Raw genomic sequence first — 19,330 nt, forward strand, 5'->3', positions numbered from 1 at the left:
GCAAAAATGGCCCCCTCCAGAAATAAAAAATAAGAATTAAGGAAAACCAACATCAGCCATTTTGGACCCTTCCCTTTGATGAAGTTGTGGATGAAGCTGTGGTTTGGACCATAGTCAAGGACCCAATTAGGATCAGCAAAGTTCTGGTACAGAAAAATTTATTTCTGTTTCTATGGACAAAATTGTCAGTGAGCCATTGTAGCTGTAGAACTTGCTGAGATCAACCCCCTTTAAGAGCTGATGCAAAGAAAATGGCTCCATAATTCTGACTTTGTCTCCTAGTAGTAAAAGTAGTAAAATGTGGGGTATCAATAGTGAAATTTCAAGGACAAAAATGTTCATTGGCTATGAAGTCTCCAAACCAAGCAGCTTTTTATTCGTCACTATGGTGAATTTGTTTGAGCAACCTGAAATAGTTGCGAAACCTGCATGAGAAAATATTTTGTGAAATTCTCAATTGAGTGGAATCTCAATGAAAATACTGCATTTCACTCGCAACAAAATTTGCCAAACAGTTGTAAATATATATATAGATAAATAATAAATACAATCACTTATTCTCAATCTGTGGTACATTTATAATGCAAATGTATAATGCAAAAATATATAGTTACTCTATTATTATTAGGGCTCAGCCAATTATTATTATTTTTTGTATCTAATTAATAACATTATGTGGCAATTTATTAATCTAATTAGGCTCTTTTTGGCTGACAGCTATTTACCCTTTCTTGGTATTTTTTGGAGATAATTGGTGAAGCTTTCCCAGACTTGTGACGTCTCTTTTTGCTTTTCCTTTTCATTGCCCTCCTGAAGGAAAAAATTAATAAATGTAAATAAATGTAATTTATTATAAAAAACAGTTAGATTAGGTAACTACCTAATCTACATTGGATACACTTAAAATACGCAGATATGGGAAAACGTTAAACACTTCCTAAATTAGTTGTCATTTAAAATGCTAATACTGCACTCTAGTGGATTAACCCTGTAAATGCCACTCACAATAAAGAAGCCCATCACAGCAAAGCCATCTTGAACTTTTGCTGCGGTGCTGTCATTAAGATCACTTCTCCGGCTGACAATGTGCATCTGCATAAGAAAATACAACACGTGAGTCTAAATGCAAGCGACATTTTCAATGTCTGTCACAACTTGATCTTGCAGGCCTCATCTCTAACTTCTACAGGCGATCTGTGTCCGTTCAGAGAGTGCTCTGATCCCGGATGGTTTACCAGGTCCTTTTCACCCCAGTGAAAGTGGAACTGCAGGACGGTGTATTTGTGCTTTAGATATCCTCCTTGAACTCCCACTATTCCTGCCTTCAGCTCACACTCAACTGCAGGGACAGCATGCAGGAAAACGCAGATATGACATGCTGGTGTGTTTACTTATGTTCATACAGTAGACTGTATTACTGATTCCAAACCGGTGTGTCCATTATTCTTCAGCATCTTCATGGTGTGAGGAAGACTGAAGTTAATCAAGTCAACAGATGACATCTCTTGGTTTTTAACGACTTTCTGGGTGTCGATGTTGATTGGAGACTGTTTACGGCCATTACATTTGGGATAGTATTTGCCCCAGTGTGGGAGCGATTTTTCTTTAAATAAATAAATAAGTATTTAAATTAGAGGTGTGCCGATCCGATATTAAAATCGGGTATCGGCACCGATATGCCATTTTTCTTGGATCGGGTATCGGTCAGAGAGGGCCGATCAAAATCCGAGATTGTTTTTAACATGCACAATAACTGAATAATAAAACTGTTAAAAGAAAGGCTCAGTAACTGTTGCACATATATAATACACTATGCATCAATGTCTAATATGCTATACATTTAAATGTATTTTAATTGTACAGTATAGTATATACTTATACATAAATGCATTAATGAATGTTTTTAAAAAAAATTATTTTATAATAATACAAATAGCAATGTGGCAAATTTTACTATATTTAGTGCAACAGTTTCATTTGTTCCCCACAAAAATAGTTTTTTCAGTAAATGTTTGGATTTCTAAAATTGTTGTGCACTTGTTTTTCGAGAATAACTTTTGCTGCCCAATTATCCACTAACCTAGTTTATGATACATTTTTGTCATAGATTATGAATATGCATAGGCCTATATTTTTCCATATTTATTATTTTCATACATATTTATTTTATTTTTCTTTATAATGAAGTAATCTGTATCTAGTAGATTGTGAAAGAATGATGATCAGTTCCACACACAAAGATATATAAATTCTACATGTATTTAAATGGGTGGAAATTTTTTTTTACTGGTATCAGATCTGTATCTCTATCGGCCAATACTTAACCCTAGGTATCGGAAATGGTATCGGAGGCAAAAAGGGCAGATCTGAGCATAAAAAAAATTCAAGGACTAAGTCAGGAGAAGACAAGTTATTTACATTTCAAAATAACTATATAAACCTAAATAACCAAAATCTTACTAAAATTAAAATGAAAACAAATACCTGTATATAAAAATTAAAACTAATCCAAAATATTAAGAAAAACTATAATAGTATCTCTGATATTAAAATATTGCAAAATGACATTCACTTTCCTTTAATGTATTAAATACAAGTATTTAGGGTTCATACAATGCGATTTCAACTTGTCCTTTGTCTTTTGAGTGTTACAAGCTGATTGTGCATAGATAAGATCCCTGAAGTTGCAAAGACTACGGTCTTAAAACCAGAGAGATATTCTTAATCAAAGTTAAGACTCTGCCACGCCCCCCTTAAACAGCTCTTTCCAACATGCCCCAACACGTCTATGTCACGATGTGGAATTATTTGCGTAATGCCACCCAAATGTTCAATCAAAGAAAGAAGGCATGGTTTCAGTAACCACAGTTAATGTTGAATCAGCCATGTCAGGGATATGCTGTGTGTTTCTAGGCGAAAGCAAAAGCACTTTATTTGGCCTCCGGAAAGTACAAACCTGATTCAAAAAAAAGATAGAACACTGTACGAATAAAAACAGAATGCAATGTGGAAGTTTCAAATTTCAATATTTTATTCAGAATACAACATAGATGACATATCAAGTGTTTAAACTTAGAAAATGTATTAAATATATTTATTTTCAATTTCATGGCATCGACACATCTCAAAAAAAGTTGGGACAAGGCCATGTCTACCACTGTGTGGCATCCCCTCTTCTTTTTATAACAATCTGCAAACGTCCGGGGACTGAGGAGACAAGTTGCTCAAGTTAAGGAATAGGAATGTTGTCCCATTCTTGTCTAATACAGGCTTCTAGTTGCTCAACTGTCTTAGGTCTTCTTTGTCGCATCTTCCTCTTTATGATGTCAAAAAATGTTTTCTATGGGTGAAAGATCTGGACTGCAGTCTGGCCACTTCAGTACCAGGATCCTTCTTCGCAGCCATGACATTGTAATTGATGCAGTATGTGGTCTGACATTGTCATGTTGGAAAATGCAAAGTCTTCCCTGAAAGAGACGACCTCTGGATGGAGCATATGTTGTACTAGAACTTGGATATACCTTTCAGCATTGATGGTGCATTTGCAGATGTGTAAGCTGCCCATGCCACACGCACTCCTGCAACCCCATACCATCAGAGATAAAGTCTTCTGAACTGAGCACTGATAACAACTTGGGTTGTCCTTGTCCTCTTTAGTCCAGATGACATGGCGTCCCAGTTTTCCTAAAAGAACTTCAAATTTTGATTCGTATGACCACAGAACAGTTTTCCATTTTAAATGAGCCTTGGCCCAGAGAAAACGCCTGCACTTCTGGATCATTTTTAGATATGGCTTCTTTTTTGACCTATAGAGTTTTAGCCGGCAACGGTGAATGGCACGGTGGATTGAGTTCACGGACAATGTCTTCTGATTGCTGAGCCCATGTTGTGATTTCCATTACAGTAGCATTCCTGTATGTGATGCAGTGCCGTCTAAGGCCCGAAGATCACGGGCATCCAGTATGGTTTTCCAGTCTTGACCCTTAGGCACAGAGATTGTTCCAGATTCTCTGAATCTTTGGATGATATTATGCACTGTAGATGATAATAACTTCAAACTATTTGCATTTTTTCTCTGAGAAACTCCTTTCTGACATTGTTCCACTATTTTTCTCTGCAGCATTGGGGGAATTGGTGATCCTCTGCCCATCTTGACTTCTGAGAGACACTGCCACTCTGAGAGGCTCTTTTTATACCCAGTCATGTTGCCAATTGCCCTAATAAGTTGCAAATTGGTCCTCCAGCGGTTCCTTATCTGTGCATTTAACTTTTCCGGCCTCTTATTGCTACCTGTCCCAACTTTTTTGTGAAGCTCTCATGAAATCCAAAATGAGCCAATATTTGGCATGACATTTCAAAATGTCTCACATTCAACATTTGATATGTTATCTATATTCTATTGTGTATAAAATATAAGTTTATGAGATTTGTAAATTATTCCATTCCTTTTTTACTCACAATTATTTTTTTAGGCTGTATGCTGTCGCCCAGCCCTAAAAGCAAGTAAAGACTGCTCCCTTTAAAATCACTTAAGTTGTCAAATAATAAAGCTTTTTTTTACACCGTGAGCATTTTCTTGATTATAATGAGAGAACTTGAGTTTAAACGTGAGGATTTTTATAAATCAGTCAATTCTTTAGAGTTTCAAAGATTTAGCTAAATCGTGTAGGTTTAATTTATTTGTTTCTTGTTTTAGGTTAATTAGGCCTAAATAAAGGGAACGAAATTATACACTGCTTCACGTTTAAACATGCAACAATTTCTTAATCAGTGTACCAAGAAGTTATCTGTCAAAATAAAGGATAGGTAACGAATAACATAAATGCATGTTGTTTTATTAAAGGAATTTTAAAATATAAATAAAAATATAGGCCTAATATATGAAAATATTGACATTTTGCAGATCAATCCATGTAGCCTAGCTCACTAAAATAGGCTACCACTTTTAATGCTCTGATCCAAAGTAAATCACAATTCTTTTGAATAATATAACACATAATTCATATCATATAAATAATCAAGGGGTTATCCTCAACAATACATTTAAAATAAATATTAAATATATTTACTATGGTGCATTTCTTTCATTTCCCCTGACTGAAGCCATCAAATGTAACACATCAGCAAGGCAAAACTGATGTCTATTTGCGAGAATGTTTTGGATGGTGTGACGACCCATGTATTGTGCGTCATCCTGGGATTGAATTTGTGGTGTTGCTCCACCTTCCAGCTGATTTCTTCTGATGGGTTCATCGAGGACACCTGTTGTTGATTTCCTGTCTTACCATTTTAAAAAGCAGTATGACACCTGGTAGGAGGGAGCTGCATTTCGGACTTGGTTTTGTTTGGGTTCTGTTTAAACCTTATTTTTTTGATGCATCCAACATTGATACAGACCTTTACACTCTCATGCATTCACTTAACTTTACACTACTGATTCCTGACTGCTTCCTACTACACGGTTTTCTTTTTATTTAGTTCCATTTTGTTAATAAATTCATGTTATTCGCACTTTATTGTGTGTTCCCGTTTTTGTTACGTCCTTCTTGAGCCATGGGGCGTAACAGATGGCCACCTACTTTATATTGTCTCTTCATTTTAACTGGACCATATGCAGTCATCTCTGACAACTTGACCGATGTGATCTGAATTTTGGATATATAAATATGTTCTTTGGAGAGTGATTAGACTCAGATTATTTTAGCCTTTATTAAACTCTAATGAATTTTGTGCATGGATCTGGGAACATACCAAAAGAAGGGGGTGCCCCTGGGGTGGGGGGTGATGGGGATGTACTTCCCACACTGGATGAGAAGAAGCATTGTAATGCAAAGCAAGTTTATTAATATCGCACATTACGTACACAATGGTAATTCAAAGTGCTTTGCATAAAAGAAAGTAAAAGAATCATGAAGAACAAAAATAAAACAAGCAAAACTTTTTAAAACTTTGAAAATGATTTAAAAATTGACTTATTTAAAATTAATTTAAAACAAGTAAAAAATAGAAAATGGTTTTACATAAAATGCAGTGAATATGTAAAATACAGTGCAATCAGTTCGGATGCATTATGAATGTAGCAAATCCTTGTTGCACTACATAAAGTCTGTAAAATTGTACATTTTACATCCTAGTCTAAATTTTAATAGGCTATTTGAAACTAATTACTCATTAGTTAGACGCCATTTATTTTTTATTAAGCTATGACTCTGGGATTTCTAGAATAGAAATCACCATTCTACCATGATTCTGAAAACAAAACATTAGACAAAAACAAAATTATATATATGCTAATTCACTTAGGTGTCTTACAAAATGTTTTATTTATTGTTTTAAATGAGTCTAAAATGTTATAAATGAGCCTATTAAAATATATATAAATCTAAATATGGATAGATAGATAGATAGATAGATAGATAGATAGATAGATAGAAAGATAGATAGATTTGATAGATAGATTTGATAGAAATGAGTTAACTAGATTTTATTGTTTTTTAATAAATCTACTGATTGAATAAATTAGACATAAAATGCATTTTTAAGAGTCACATTCCTTGCCTTGCCTTACAATCTTTATTTGATGCGTAATGAGTTCCAAAGGTCAGTTTCTCATTTTGAATGCTGCTGCCGCAACATCAGCTATATCTGGACTATGAACTTTAATGCCAATATTTTCATTATTAGTATTTAATGTTTGCAACACAGAAATGTAACCTACTGTGTAGACTGTCTGTGAAGCTGTTTCAAACATAAAGCTTTCGTGATGAGCACAAATGTGGGGCCCATGGTCACTAAGCCACAACCCACTTTAAGTTAAGGCTTTTTTTTCCTTTTTTTTATCATCTCCCATTTCAATTTATATAAATGATAGCACCGGGGCATTAGAAATTCATTATTGTTGGCATGTTTACTGATTGGCATAATTACACTTGAAGACAGCAATATGTAGGCTACTATTATAAAAAGAAGGGGCAACTTTTAATTTTAACTGTACAGCAATAAATAAAGTAATTTCAAGCAGCATGAAAAAAGTTTTTAATATAATTTTCATATATTAAAATGAAGGTAGCATTTAATGATCTTTAAGTGTTTTGGAGATCACACATTTCTTTGCTGTCCGATAAAGTTTAGTCATTCATATGAAACTAATGATTTTATTTGCATCTTTTTAACTAAGTCATTATTCTGAGTCATTTACAATGATTTCAATGTATGAGACTGGTGATCCCGTGAAATTACTAAAACTCTCAAAAAAAATCTGTTACTGTATCAGTTATCTGATAACTTCTGTGAGGTATCTGGAAGACAAGAATATATCTTGAATATATATAGACAAGGATATGAAGCACAGCGTTTTCTTCTCTGTAAACGTTTACTTCTGCCAAATTTATATATTTGGAATCTGATATAAAAAAAAAAATTCTTAAGCTGTTGTTTCCTTTTAGGACAATATAAGTACAGCATGTTGTAGTCTGTCTGCCATTTTGAGTTGGTAAAAAATTATATTTCGATCTCTTCTTAAACCACATGACTGATTCATAGAAAATGTTGCATGTATCAACTATAGACACTAATGACAAAGAGTTATCAAAGTAATTTTAATTAGTCAAACAGTTTAGAAGATATAAGCCAATTCATTTTGTAGCCATGGCTCCATAAACCTATTAAACTATATCATCTAAACCATTTTGAGGGTTTAGAATAATAATTATTTTGATAAATTTTTATCTTCAGGGCCTCTAAATGATGTATACAAAATTTGTATTAGTCTAGGACAGGGATAGGTAACTAGCTGCCTGCTGGCCATATAGTGCATCTGTCTTGATAGTATTACACTCAGATGATCAATTTAAAACAAATAGAAAAGTAAGTCACGGAAGGATTGCTTTTGAGGGTAATGGTTGCTTCATGACCAGTTTGAAAGATCTGGGCAACTGCCATGGAGAAATGCGACATTCATATCCAAATGACTGAGACCAAGAAAATGCAGCTTCACTCTCTTCACATGATATGGTGTGGAGCAAAGAAGATGTTTCAGAGCAGACCATGACTGCAAATGGTCGTAGTCTAGGAACCTGTTAGGGTTTCTTAAAAAATATTTAATTGTATCAAATTTAAGTTCATAAAAACTCTTAAATCGTTCAAGAAAGTCTTGATTATGATTTCTGATTTCAAGATGTCTTAATTTTGGGCACGGAAAGACAAAAGTTGCGATATAGCTTAATGTGACGATTAAAAATGGCTTGATTTCATTGAAAGAATATGAGTGCTTCCCATTTCATGTTTACAGCCATTACCAGGTAAAAAGCTATAATTCCTGAGGCTCAGTGGTAGAGCATTGGGTTAGCAGCTAAAAAGGTTGTGGGTTCAATTCCCAGGATATACACATACAGGGTACACACCAAAATGTGTAGTCTGTATGCACTTGCTTTGGATAAAAGTGTCTGTTAAATGTAAATTTCTGCCATTCCAAAAGTACTGTACCTCCTGCTGGCAGATAATGAATTAGCATTTTCTATAAGTGAAAATCAACCCATATTTTTTTTATGCAGCAAACACGCGTTGTAAATGTGAACTGGTGAATCAACAAGTAGATAATGCATTAAATCTGATTATTGATTTACTGATCTGATATTTATAGGTTGTTTACACTTATGTTTGATTATTTTTGCATAATAATCTGCCCTGTAATGCCAGTCCATTTATATTATTATTATTATGTTCTCTAATATAATTATCATTATTTTTGTTTTAAGCATTAATCTCACTGAATTTGTATACATTTCTCTCAAGCAATTGTTAAAATCTTTTATTTTACATTTTAAAAAGTTTACAAATTGTGCTTAAATGGGTTGTTGCATGACATTAAGTTTTTCATCTGTCACAACATAAAAAAAATGTATCTTTATTTCCATCCATATATTTTTAAATGCTTATAAAAGCTACAATTTTACAATTAGGTGTCAGTGTAGGATGTGTCCACTGGGGTGGGTAGCGGATGGTTAGATGAAACTGTAGGTATGGGGCCCCCTTTTGGAAATCTACTTAGGGCCCCCAAAACGCTAGGCCCGGCCCTGCCTGTATACGTTTTGCTCCACTTGACTCAGGGAATCAAAGGAATTTTTTTTTTGAATTGTAACCTATTTAGTGGAGATATGAACTTATGTATGTGCACATTTTTTGGTGTTTCTACGACTTAAAGTTTTGGTTGGCCAGCAGTGTTGTGCTGAACCCTGGGGAACACCCTGTTATAGAGAGACGGGGGGGATATGGAATTGTGCAGTGAGTATTGTCCATCTATGAGATTTGAGAAGAACCAGGATAATGCAGAGTCTGAGATGCCAAACTCTGTGAGGCGAGAGAGTGATATCTTATGACAAACAGTATCGAAAACTGAGCTGATGTCAAGTAATAGAAGAAATGAAAAACTGCCAGTCTCCAAAGAGTAAAAGATCATTAACAACCTTCACAAGAGTAGTTTCAGTGCTGTTCTGTAAATGAAAACCAGACTGAAAAATATCAAATACATTTTTGTTGTAGGCTAGAAATGACTAGAGCTGAGAGACAACAGCCCTTTGCATAATTTTATACACAATTTTGATTCAAATGGCAAGTTAGATATTGTATGGTAGTTCGGTTTCCAGGATCCAAATTAGTGTTTTGAGAATAGGGATAAAAGAAAAAATAAATCTAAACAGTGGAATAAATTAAGGCCATATTAATGAGGTGCGAGATAGGGGCAGAAATGACAGAGGGTTTCAGGAGGAAAGCAGGTGCAGGGTCTAGCCAGCTTGAAGAGGAAATTTGATTTCTGTATTAAATTAGTAATTAGAGTGGGATTTGTCAAGGAAAAAATATGATTGAGTAGACTGAGTTTGCTCACAGTTAGAAATAATTGGTTCCTCATCAAAGGTCCCACATAAAGCATTGAACTTTTTACCTGAAAGTTTCATATTCAGAAATATTTAGAAACAAATTTTAAGTAATGAAAATGTAATGTTTCTCACCACAGCCAAAATAGCACCAATCTAAAATAAAATTAAAAGAAAAAATAAAACATGATTAGCTCTGCTTTATAGACTCTTCTTCACACTTGGTTGTGACTAAAGTGAGCTTGGTGAAAGAAGAGACATGCCAGAATTAACTGTTAAATTAACTAGTGTGTACATTTCACCTGATTTCCCTATATAGTCCTGTATTCTGGGACGTGTTTTTCTTAGAATACAAATTATATGAATAAATATATTTATAGTTCTATTCATTGACAACCAAAACAAATCTGATTCAACCAACACAACAAGAAAGTGACAGACAATGCTCACCTTTTGCAATGCTGAAGTCAGACAATAAAATAACAATCACACATGTCTTGACAAGCATCTGCTAGAAATAAGTATTTTTAGCATATTTCACATTTAATCAGAAGATATTTAATATTTTGTCAGTCAAAATGTTTTCAGGGTTACACTATATTTAATTCTTAAAACATTTTAGCTATTGAAAAATGTTGAAAACATTTAGTAAAAAAAAAATATATATATATATATATATATAATGTGGAAACTTACCTTTGCACAAGCTACAGAAGCTGTCTTTATATTTTTCTTTTTAATTTATTTAACAGAAAACAGTATAACAACCGCTTGGGCTATTCAGACTGTCTTTGCCTTTGCCCTTTGCATGTTTGTATGTACTAGTCCACAGAGTGAAAAAAAATTATTTCCTGTAAAGGAAATGGGTTAAGGTTTATGCATTCACGCATGCAGTTACATATACAACATTTCACATTTAATTCAATGGGTTACTTGACTTTTCTTTGTAGTTGTTTGTGAAATATATTAACAATTATATGCATTTTTAATTCTTCACATGCTCAGTCATAATAACAAACCGCTTATTTCAGTGCACTCTCCATTACATGACTCTTAGAGAAGGGAAGAACTCAGTTTCCACTCTCTAACCAAGTTTTCACACCTTGAGAGGGAGGTTTGTGTTGTATGAGCAGAGCATGACAAAGTGCAGCTGTTAGTCATTTAGTTTTAATAATCTAAATGAATAGTGAATTTAACAGACACAATTGCATTAGAAGCTAAAAATAAGTGTATAAAATTATGTATGAATCAATATGCAGGTACTGAAGCTATTTCTTCATTACTTTCCTCCATTTGAAGATCACCAGTCATACTACCAGACAGCAGTGCCTTTTGAAGTACAGCAGTGCAATGAAAACTACTACAGTATTTTTGCCTCAGAAGGCTGTGATATGTGTCATTTCCTGCATTTTTTCAATTTCCCAACATGAAATATTTCCTAAATTATACTGTAGTTATAGTTTACACAAAAAAATCAATTCTGTTATAATCTACTCACCCTCAAGTTGGTTTAAACCTGTAGTAGAATATGGCCAACCAAACAGTTGCTGGTTCCCATTGACCTCCGTTTGGTTAGGCATATTCTTCAAAATATCTTTTTTGTGTTCAGCAGAAGAAATTCATAAAAGTTTGGAACAACCTGAGGGTGAGTAAAAACATATTGTGTATATTGTATCTGTTTATTCACACACTCATAAATTATACATGTTTATTTAAATTGACACTGATTAATCTGAAACCAGAATGACATTTGATGATTTTAGCTGTACAGACAGAATTGACACATTCGTGTTGACCTGAACTTTTGTTATAACTGTTATTATTCAATGTAAATTACTCCATACATGAACAAAAGTTTGGGGTCAGTAAGATTTTATGTTTTTGAAAGAAAATTCTTATGTTCACCAAGACATTTATTTGTTCAAAATACAGTCAAAATAGTAATATTGTGAAATATTTAGTACTTATATTATATACTGTAGGTAGTAAATAAGATGTAATTGTAATGTAATTTGAACCCTGGCGACATTGTAATTTGTTATTCATTTATTGCAGCTTTTAAAGTCACCTTTACAATGTCATTAAATAATAAACATGAAGGTCCTGACTGTTCCTCAGTTATATTTAAGATAGGTTTCTGCCCCCATCCCTGGCCTCAGGGTGAAAATCCCCAGATCTCGCCAGCCAAATAGACAGGCCTACAAGTGAATGATCTGCATGCTAGACTGTAGTTCCTCTGTTCACCAAAAGATGGCGCTGTGAAGAATGCTGAAAGTATTCAGAGCAGCGTGCTCACTGTGCTGTAGGTCAAGTTGAGGACAAAAAATAAACACAAATAAGGCTCAACTTAAAACTATGCTGATAAGAGGTATGAATACATTCATAATATTATTATTCTGCAAGTATTGTTTTGAACAGATGTTGTATCCTTACTGGTAGAGAGAACCACTCAGTACATCAAGAATTCCACCTAAAAACAAACAAACAAACATTCCACAAATATAATCCAAAAATACTTTACATAACACATATTTTGCTAACAAATAGTGTTTGGATCTGCATAAGCTACTTAGTTTTTTTGTTTTTTACTCTGATACATTTGCATTAAGAGTGAGCATCCTATTAATATCAGCATTCTACCTGGCTGGCAGACTGTTTCACAGATCACAGGACAAATGAAACAGTAGGAACAATCCTGTGGAAAGAGAAGGCAAGAGGATAGGTGATTTTTTTTTTAATCAACTTTAAGATTTGAAGTTAAAGGTAGGCTATAATGCTTGGGTGTCCACATACTTTTAAACTTTATTAATATGAATTTTGATCATATTAAGAAAGAAGGCCTACATCACAGTGATTGCAGTGTGCTGACATGTCTCCTTCATCACAGGGACATTTGTCACAGGTACCGCAGTGCTGTGAAGAAAGAGAGAGGCGGACAGAGATAGAGTAGTAAGCTACACCTCTAAGGTTTAGGAAGGGATCACACCAAGTCTATACTTCAGTAAGTTCATGGTGAGATTACCTCATGCACTGATCATCGTCATGATGTCATCAGGGTCAGATATGAACTTTGATTTCCGGTCCCTTTTCTTTTTTTCTTTTTTTTACTTTCCTAAGTGCATTTTTTAGGATTACCTTATTAAATCTATTTATGTTGTACTATATACTGTAGACTGTTTTACATTTTCACATAATATTTGTGACCCTGGAGCACAAAAGCAGTCTTAAGTCGCTGGGGTATATTTGTAGCAATAGAGAAAAGTACATTGTAAGGGTCAAAATGATTTGCTTTTTCTTTTATGCCTAAAATCATTAGGATATTAAGTAAAGATCATGTTCCATGAAGATATTTAGTCAATTTCCTACCATAAATATATTAAAACTTAAGTTTTGATTAGTAATATGCATTGCTTACAACTTCATCTGGACAACTTTAAAGGTGATTTCCTCAATATTTAGATTTTTTTGCAACCTCAGATTCCAGATGTTCAAATACTTGTATCTTGGTAAAATATTGTTATATCATAACAAACCATACATCAATGAAAAGCTTTACATCATTTATTCAGCTTTCAAATGATGTAAAAATCTCAATTTTGAAAAATTGACACTGTTTTGTGGTCAAGGGTCACATTTTATCAACCTCAAGAAAAGTCGTCTTTACACTGCAAAGCTGCAACAGAAGCTGCAAATCATTTATTTAATTCTGCTTAAAAGGGGCATGCATGTATTTACACAAGTGCAAAATGTTGAAAACTGTAAATAGCCTACTTAAAGTATATACATTCTAGAATTAAAGGAATTCATTACAGAGCAGAACTGAAATATGATCAATTGTTGATAATTGCTTCTGATTTTGTAATAATGATTATTAATAATGAGTAATAGAATACATTAAAAATAAGTTTTTATGTGTGGGGAAATGGCTTGTCATTTTCTTGTAGGCTACACAGACAAAACAAGTTAAGCACTGTACATGAAGTTGTTTATTGCTTTCCATTCATTAGAAAATCAAGATTATATACAGAAAGTGGGCAGAGAGCTTTCCCCATGACTTCATTCTAGAAAAGGTCATTAAATTTTGCTCTTTGCAAAAAATCCTGTTATAATCCTTGAAGCTGTCTACAGTACATTGTTTACATTGAAGCAGCAGTATTCTGTTTATGAGGAGAGAATCCTCAAGAGTGCAAGATTCATTCAGCAAGTGTATAAAATCTGGCATTTTCAATGAATTTCTTTATCACTGCTTACTAATATAAATGGATTTGATAATCCATTACATTCATATGAAAACAAAAAAATTTAAAATAAATCTTTGATAGAACGTGAAGAGATGTAAACAATATGCTGCAATCATATTTTTCATTCATTTTCTCAATACATTATAATAGGTTTTGTTCAATTGTGCAGAGGTCATTTTTGCTTCCTTATCTTGAATTTGAGAGATATTTTTGTTCATTTTGGTGGCATATTTGCCCCAAGCCCAAATGAAAAATCTCTCTAATGTGTAAGGACTATGGCATGTGTGAGTCAGTAATGTAAGAACAGTGTGGTAGAAGCTTGACTTACCTCACAGACTGAGCAAAGGGCACAGAAAGAGCCTGAGCTATACTGTATGGAGACCAACTCTGCATCTACATTTTCTTCCTTGGCAGTTTCTACAAAGAGAGAAAGATTAGGGTTAACAAAGATCTTAATTAGTAATGGGTAAGGCACCAGTGCTACATCAACAGCAAGAATAGTAAGACCTTGTTGTGGCTGGTTGGGACATTGCTAGGCCTCAGCTGTAAAGCAATCAGTGGACAAGTACTTAATTAGTAGTTGATTCTGAAGAGGAAGTGGTAGTCCACCTCATGTAAAAACCTGCAAATCAGTCTCCATGGTTACACTGAGGTGGACGTCCAATCCACGGTACCTGTGTTCAGTCTTTCTCAGTCTGTTGGAACTTCAAGCTAGTGGTTAACCAAGCTGATTTCAACCCTGCGTTGGCCAATCATCAAACCTCTTAAAGGGATCATATGATGTTTTTTTAAAGCTCATTATTTTGTGTATTTGGTATTACAGAATATGCTGACATGCTATAATGTTCAAAAAACACATTATTTTTCAAAAACTTTATATTATTGTAGGTCCTCTATGCCCAATTCAAACATTTCATTCTCTACAAAGTCCCTCCCTCCAACAAGAGCAGTCTGCTCTGATTGGCCAACTGATCCAGTTCATTGTGATTGGCTGATCACGGCAAGCACTTGTCGGAAAAGTAACACCCCTTTCCATAATAGTGAGCTTCTTTTTTCAAAATAAATGTAAAGACAATTAATAATGTCCTTAGTTTTACCATCAGTTCAAGCCTGAAAGGGGAACAGAGTCACGTGTCAGACACAATGATGAATCTCATATGTGTTTGCAGTACACAAGACTTAAGAGAGATGACTCCACTGTGTCACCCTGTCTATCTATCTCTCTCTCTCTCTCTCTCTCTCACTCTCACACACACACACACACACACACAGATTGTCATTGCAAAGTCAGAATTACCTCCTCTCCTAGGTTCACGAAACGGTTGTCCAAAAAATGCTTTGCTGTTCTGTTTCCTGTTTCCTAAATGCATCTACTTTCGGAAGGCAAAATAAAGTGCTTTTGCTTAGATACACACAGCATCCTGACATGACTGCTTCAACACTAACTGTGGTGACTGAAACCACGCCGTCTTTCTTTGTGTGAACATTTGGGTGCAATTATGCAAATATTTCAACATAGTGACGTAAACGCGAGGGCGTGTTTGAATGAGCCTATTTAGGGGGCGTGGCAAAGTCTTAACTTTGATAAAGAATATCGCTTTGGATTTGAGACTTTAGTCTTTGCAATGTTACAGATCTTCTTCATGCACCAAAAGCTTTAAAATGTTTTGGTCTAACAGACATGGATGACAAAATGACAACTCCCTAAATCCTCTCTACCAGCTTTTATCTCCAACTTTGGGAACCCTCTCCTCTCTTCTCTCTGCACATCCTTAGAATATCAATTACTGCTAAGATTTCAACATCCACCTCGAAAAACCTCAAGCAGCTGACTTCCTTGAATTTATGGCCTCATACACCACTGCAGCACACAATGCAAGCTCACCCATAACTGTATCCCTAACAATAAGCTTGTCACTTTATTGCATCTCTCATAAACTTTTTCACCAGTTGTCTTTAATTCTTTCTGAATCTCTGCTGACTTGAGCATATATCAGCCTCTCATCTCCTTCTTCTCCTTTAGTTGATTCTGCTGCGAAGGTTACTTACTACTGAAACAAGTTCAGCAACACTTCAGACACATACAGACTATTCACAGTATTTTGTACAAGAGATCTCTCCAACTTCACTCAACCACCTCAATGCGTCTTTTACTACTGGCTATACTACTGGCTACTTTCCCACAATATTTAAGCAGGTTTGGATGACTAAAACAGTTGACAGTTAACCCAACAGCAGTTGAAAGCTAAAGTCTAGTGCTTTAATTTTTTCTGTCAAGTTCTTTAAAGATTTATGTTTAGTCAGGTCTAAGGTTAGAATACTGTATGTGTTCCAGTCACATCGGCTAATCATTGGGGTTCAGGGTTCGGAGTTTGGTCCATTCTTATTCTTAATGTATACTATTCTGTTCAGTTCCTATATAGCAGGGAAACTTATATAAACTTCATATAAAATGCATGCTGAAAATTAGTAGTTAATAATAATAGTAATTAGTAATTACAACAACACAACTTTAATTATTCTGTTTACATTAACTCATTCTCCCACCATCTAACGTTAAAATGAATCACAAGGACTTGTCACTCTGGATCACATGACCTTGAACCATACAATTACTTCTAAGTTACCCTTCACTAACGAATTTGTGAAGGGCCCATTCACTTTGATTTGGAACACCCCTACAGATGGTCCCTTTCAAGGGCACAAAAAAGGGATTTGTTTATTCATCTGTCAGCAGTTAGTTAAGGGAAAGCTAGTTGACATTTGCCACTGAGAAAGATATGGTTGCTTTGTTCCATGTCAGATGGCAGCTAGAAAACAAATGCATTTTAGTGTTTGTGAACTTTAACTTGATAATAGACCCTAGGTTTCAGTGGTGGCCATACGGTCATGATACCATGTAACATATATGCTGTGTGTTAGGTTAGGTTCAGCTGCTGTAACTGTTCTGATGTAGTGAGCTATTTTAGGGCCAATGTGTGACTTCATAGAATCACTGAGAGGCATTCACAGGACTTTGCAAAGCCAACAATGTCCCTGTTCCAAAACAGCATTTCAACCCTGTAAGTTCACTGTATCATATTTGATATGCAAATATTTAAGATCTCTAAATTATCAACATGATCAAAACTTGAAAAGCTGAAAAACATGTCTGCTATGATCTACTTCATGCCTTTTCTTGTCTGATTGATAGTTTTTACTTTAGCAAATAAAAGGCTAAAGTTTGTAAAATTGTAAAAAATCTCCACCTTAAGGTTTTGGAACATGTCTTTTTATATATATTAAGCGTAAGAGAAAACTATTAACATTAATACTGATTCTCTGTAAAGGCTATTGGATTACTAATTCAGTAGTTACCTTCAACATTATCTTCAACTATGGTCTCTTCATCTCCAGCCTCCTCATTATCTTCAGTAGAAGCTACCTTTTCCCCATCTGCCTCTTCCTCTTCCTCTTCCTCACCTGGTGCTCCCTCATCCTCTGCTGCGGTTTCTTCTTCCTCTGTTGTCTGTTGTGCTGATTCCACTTCTCCTGATAATTCTTCTTCTACATCTACCTCCATCTGCTCATCCTCCTCTTCTGCTTCTTCTACCTCTTCCTCTGCTGCTTCCTCTTCATCTTCTACTCCTTCTGCCTCATCATCTTCCTCTGCTACTTCCTCTTCATCCACTCCTTCTTCTGCCTCCTCCTCGTCTTCCTCAGCATCATCCACTTCAGGATCAGCTGCTTCTTCCTCCTCAGTTATCTCCTCTTCTGGTGTCACCTCTTCCTTAGGAGCTTCCATTCCATCTTCCTCATCTTCAACTTCCTCTGTTTCCCCATCTCTTCCTGCACCTTCATCAACTTCTTCAGATATATTTCCACCCTCCTCCTCATCATCCACCTCCTCTTTCTCACCTCCAGTAGGGTTCAGACCCCTCAGCACCTCGGCATCCTCACTTTGTGGTCTTTCTTCAGCCTGCACAGAATCCCTGAACGATCCAGTGGAAAGCAGAGCTACGATAAGCCCCAACAGCCAGCTATTTGAAGCTACCATCTTGCAGTTACTCCGTAACACACACAAAAACAGTTTATAAAAAATGTGTTTGTATTCATCCAAGAGGAGCAGTTTCTTATGGGGTTCTTTGGATCTTTGGACCAAGTACTTGGAAGTGCAGTCACTGGATCCACCGAAGAGAATTAGAAAGGGAGTTGAATGACAGAGAGGGGGCTGGTCTCTGTTGTATGGTCACATGTACATTCACACCATTCAGAGAATGGTGTAGAACAGAGGAACATACTGAGATGATTGACAGTGCCACATGCACAAGACACACTCCTAATGCCCTTTATTATTACTTTGTCTATGTGAGAGAAAATGAGATAAATAGAAGTGCTCATCAATAATAGAAGAAACAAGGAAGGAAGGAACAAATGAACTTTAATACCAACATCACACAAACACAGACACCACAGAGTAAATACAGTCCCATTTGGACCCTTCCTATAGGCCTGGCTAGGTCTGTTGGGTGGGAAACTATACAAAGAGTCTCTTAATATTAGCAGTACACTCCATGATCTGACCTTCAATAGATCACTCAGCTGCTGAACCTCCCTCCCTCCCTCCCTCCCTCGCTCTCACTTTCCCTATACTGGGTACTTTTCCAAAGGTCACCTGTATACATCTTAATCACAGCATACCTTTTAATCTACTGCTGTCTGCACCTGCTACCATTTACATCACTGGACAGTAAAACAATGAAATGGATTTGTATTCACTTTTTTAAAGATTTTTACATCTAAACTCCTCTTGCAGAAGTCTTTTCTGACTCGTACCGGAAAACTAGAGGACTTTTTGTCCACAAAATGAAAAAGAACACATTTAGTACTGTATATACCACCTTTGGGGAGTATTTTAACTTAAGCTCTGCAAACCATGCCTGATCAGCCTTTGACAGAATGCAATGCATACTGGACATGGACATTCTTTTTGGGGTTGCTGGTGCTCAAAACAAGCCATTTCCAAAAAAATAATTGCCTTAATTGCTGTTGCTGTGACAGCCAACAACAGCAGTGCTTGGTGTAAAATTTACAGGGGTGCATATTGAGTGGTGTGCAGGGTGTGCGACCAAAAAAAAAAATGTTCTGTTGAAATAAATGTAGACCGCTCACTGGTATACAGACATGGCATAATCACTATTTTAGATCGACTAAACTGTAATGCAAAAATTACAAAAT

General features: G+C 35.3%; 2 protein-coding genes across 2 annotated transcripts; both read right to left on the reverse strand.

Moving 5' to 3' along the window:
* Nucleotides 1–132: 132 nt before the first annotated feature.
* si:ch211-173d10.4 (carbonic anhydrase 14) lies at nt 133–10,672 on the reverse strand. The gene is made up of 8 exons (XM_059530150.1): nt 10,569–10,672; nt 10,323–10,380; nt 10,008–10,028; nt 1,430–1,603; nt 1,182–1,339; nt 1,006–1,092; nt 726–810; nt 133–278 (listed from the first exon to the last, which is right to left on the reverse strand). The coding sequence occupies exons 2-8, from the start codon at nt 10,378–10,380 to the stop codon at nt 133–135; spliced, it is 729 nt and encodes a 242-aa protein (XP_059386133.1). The 5' UTR covers nt 10,569–10,672.
* A 1,237-nt stretch (nt 10,673–11,909) lies between these two features.
* LOC132120963 (uncharacterized) lies at nt 11,910–18,271 on the reverse strand. The gene is made up of 6 exons (XM_059530179.1): nt 17,471–18,271; nt 14,442–14,530; nt 12,717–12,785; nt 12,513–12,567; nt 12,306–12,342; nt 11,910–12,172 (listed from the first exon to the last, which is right to left on the reverse strand). Exons 1-6 carry the CDS (start codon nt 18,147–18,149, stop codon nt 12,151–12,153), a joined length of 951 nt encoding a protein of 316 aa, XP_059386162.1. The 5' UTR covers nt 18,150–18,271; the 3' UTR covers nt 11,910–12,150.
* Between the last annotated feature and the right edge of the window lie 1,059 nt (nt 18,272–19,330).

This window comes from Carassius carassius, chromosome 39 (assembly GCF_963082965.1).
Source record: "Carassius carassius chromosome 39, fCarCar2.1, whole genome shotgun sequence".
In the NCBI taxonomy this organism is placed as follows: domain Eukaryota; kingdom Metazoa; phylum Chordata; class Actinopteri; order Cypriniformes; family Cyprinidae; genus Carassius; species Carassius carassius.

What these genes read in the sequence shown, in the direction of transcription:
- si:ch211-173d10.4 (XM_059530150.1), bottom strand. Translation starts at nt 10,380, where the DNA reads ATGCTTGTCAAGACATGTGTGATTGTTATTTTATTGTCTGACTTCAGC. An exon ending in TTGGTGCTATTTTGGCTGTG is followed by an intron (nt 1,604 to 10,007) that starts GTGAGAAACATT and finishes ATTTATTTAAAG; the next exon opens with AAAAATCGCTCCCACACTGG. An exon ending in CTGTGATGGGCTTCTTTATT is followed by an intron (nt 811 to 1,005) that starts GTGAGTGGCATT and finishes TTTTTCCTTCAG; the next exon opens with GAGGGCAATGAAAAGGAAAA.
- LOC132120963 (XM_059530179.1), bottom strand. Translation starts at nt 18,149, where the DNA reads ATGGTAGCTTCAAATAGCTGGCTGTTGGGGCTTATCGTAGCTCTGCTT. An exon ending in CACACTGCAATCACTGTGAT is followed by an intron (nt 12,568 to 12,716) that starts GTAGGCCTTCTT and finishes CTCTTTCCACAG; the next exon opens with GATTGTTCCTACTGTTTCAT. An exon ending in TGAAACAGTCTGCCAGCCAG is followed by an intron (nt 12,343 to 12,512) that starts GTAGAATGCTGA and finishes GTTTGTTTTTAG; the next exon opens with GTGGAATTCTTGATGTACTG.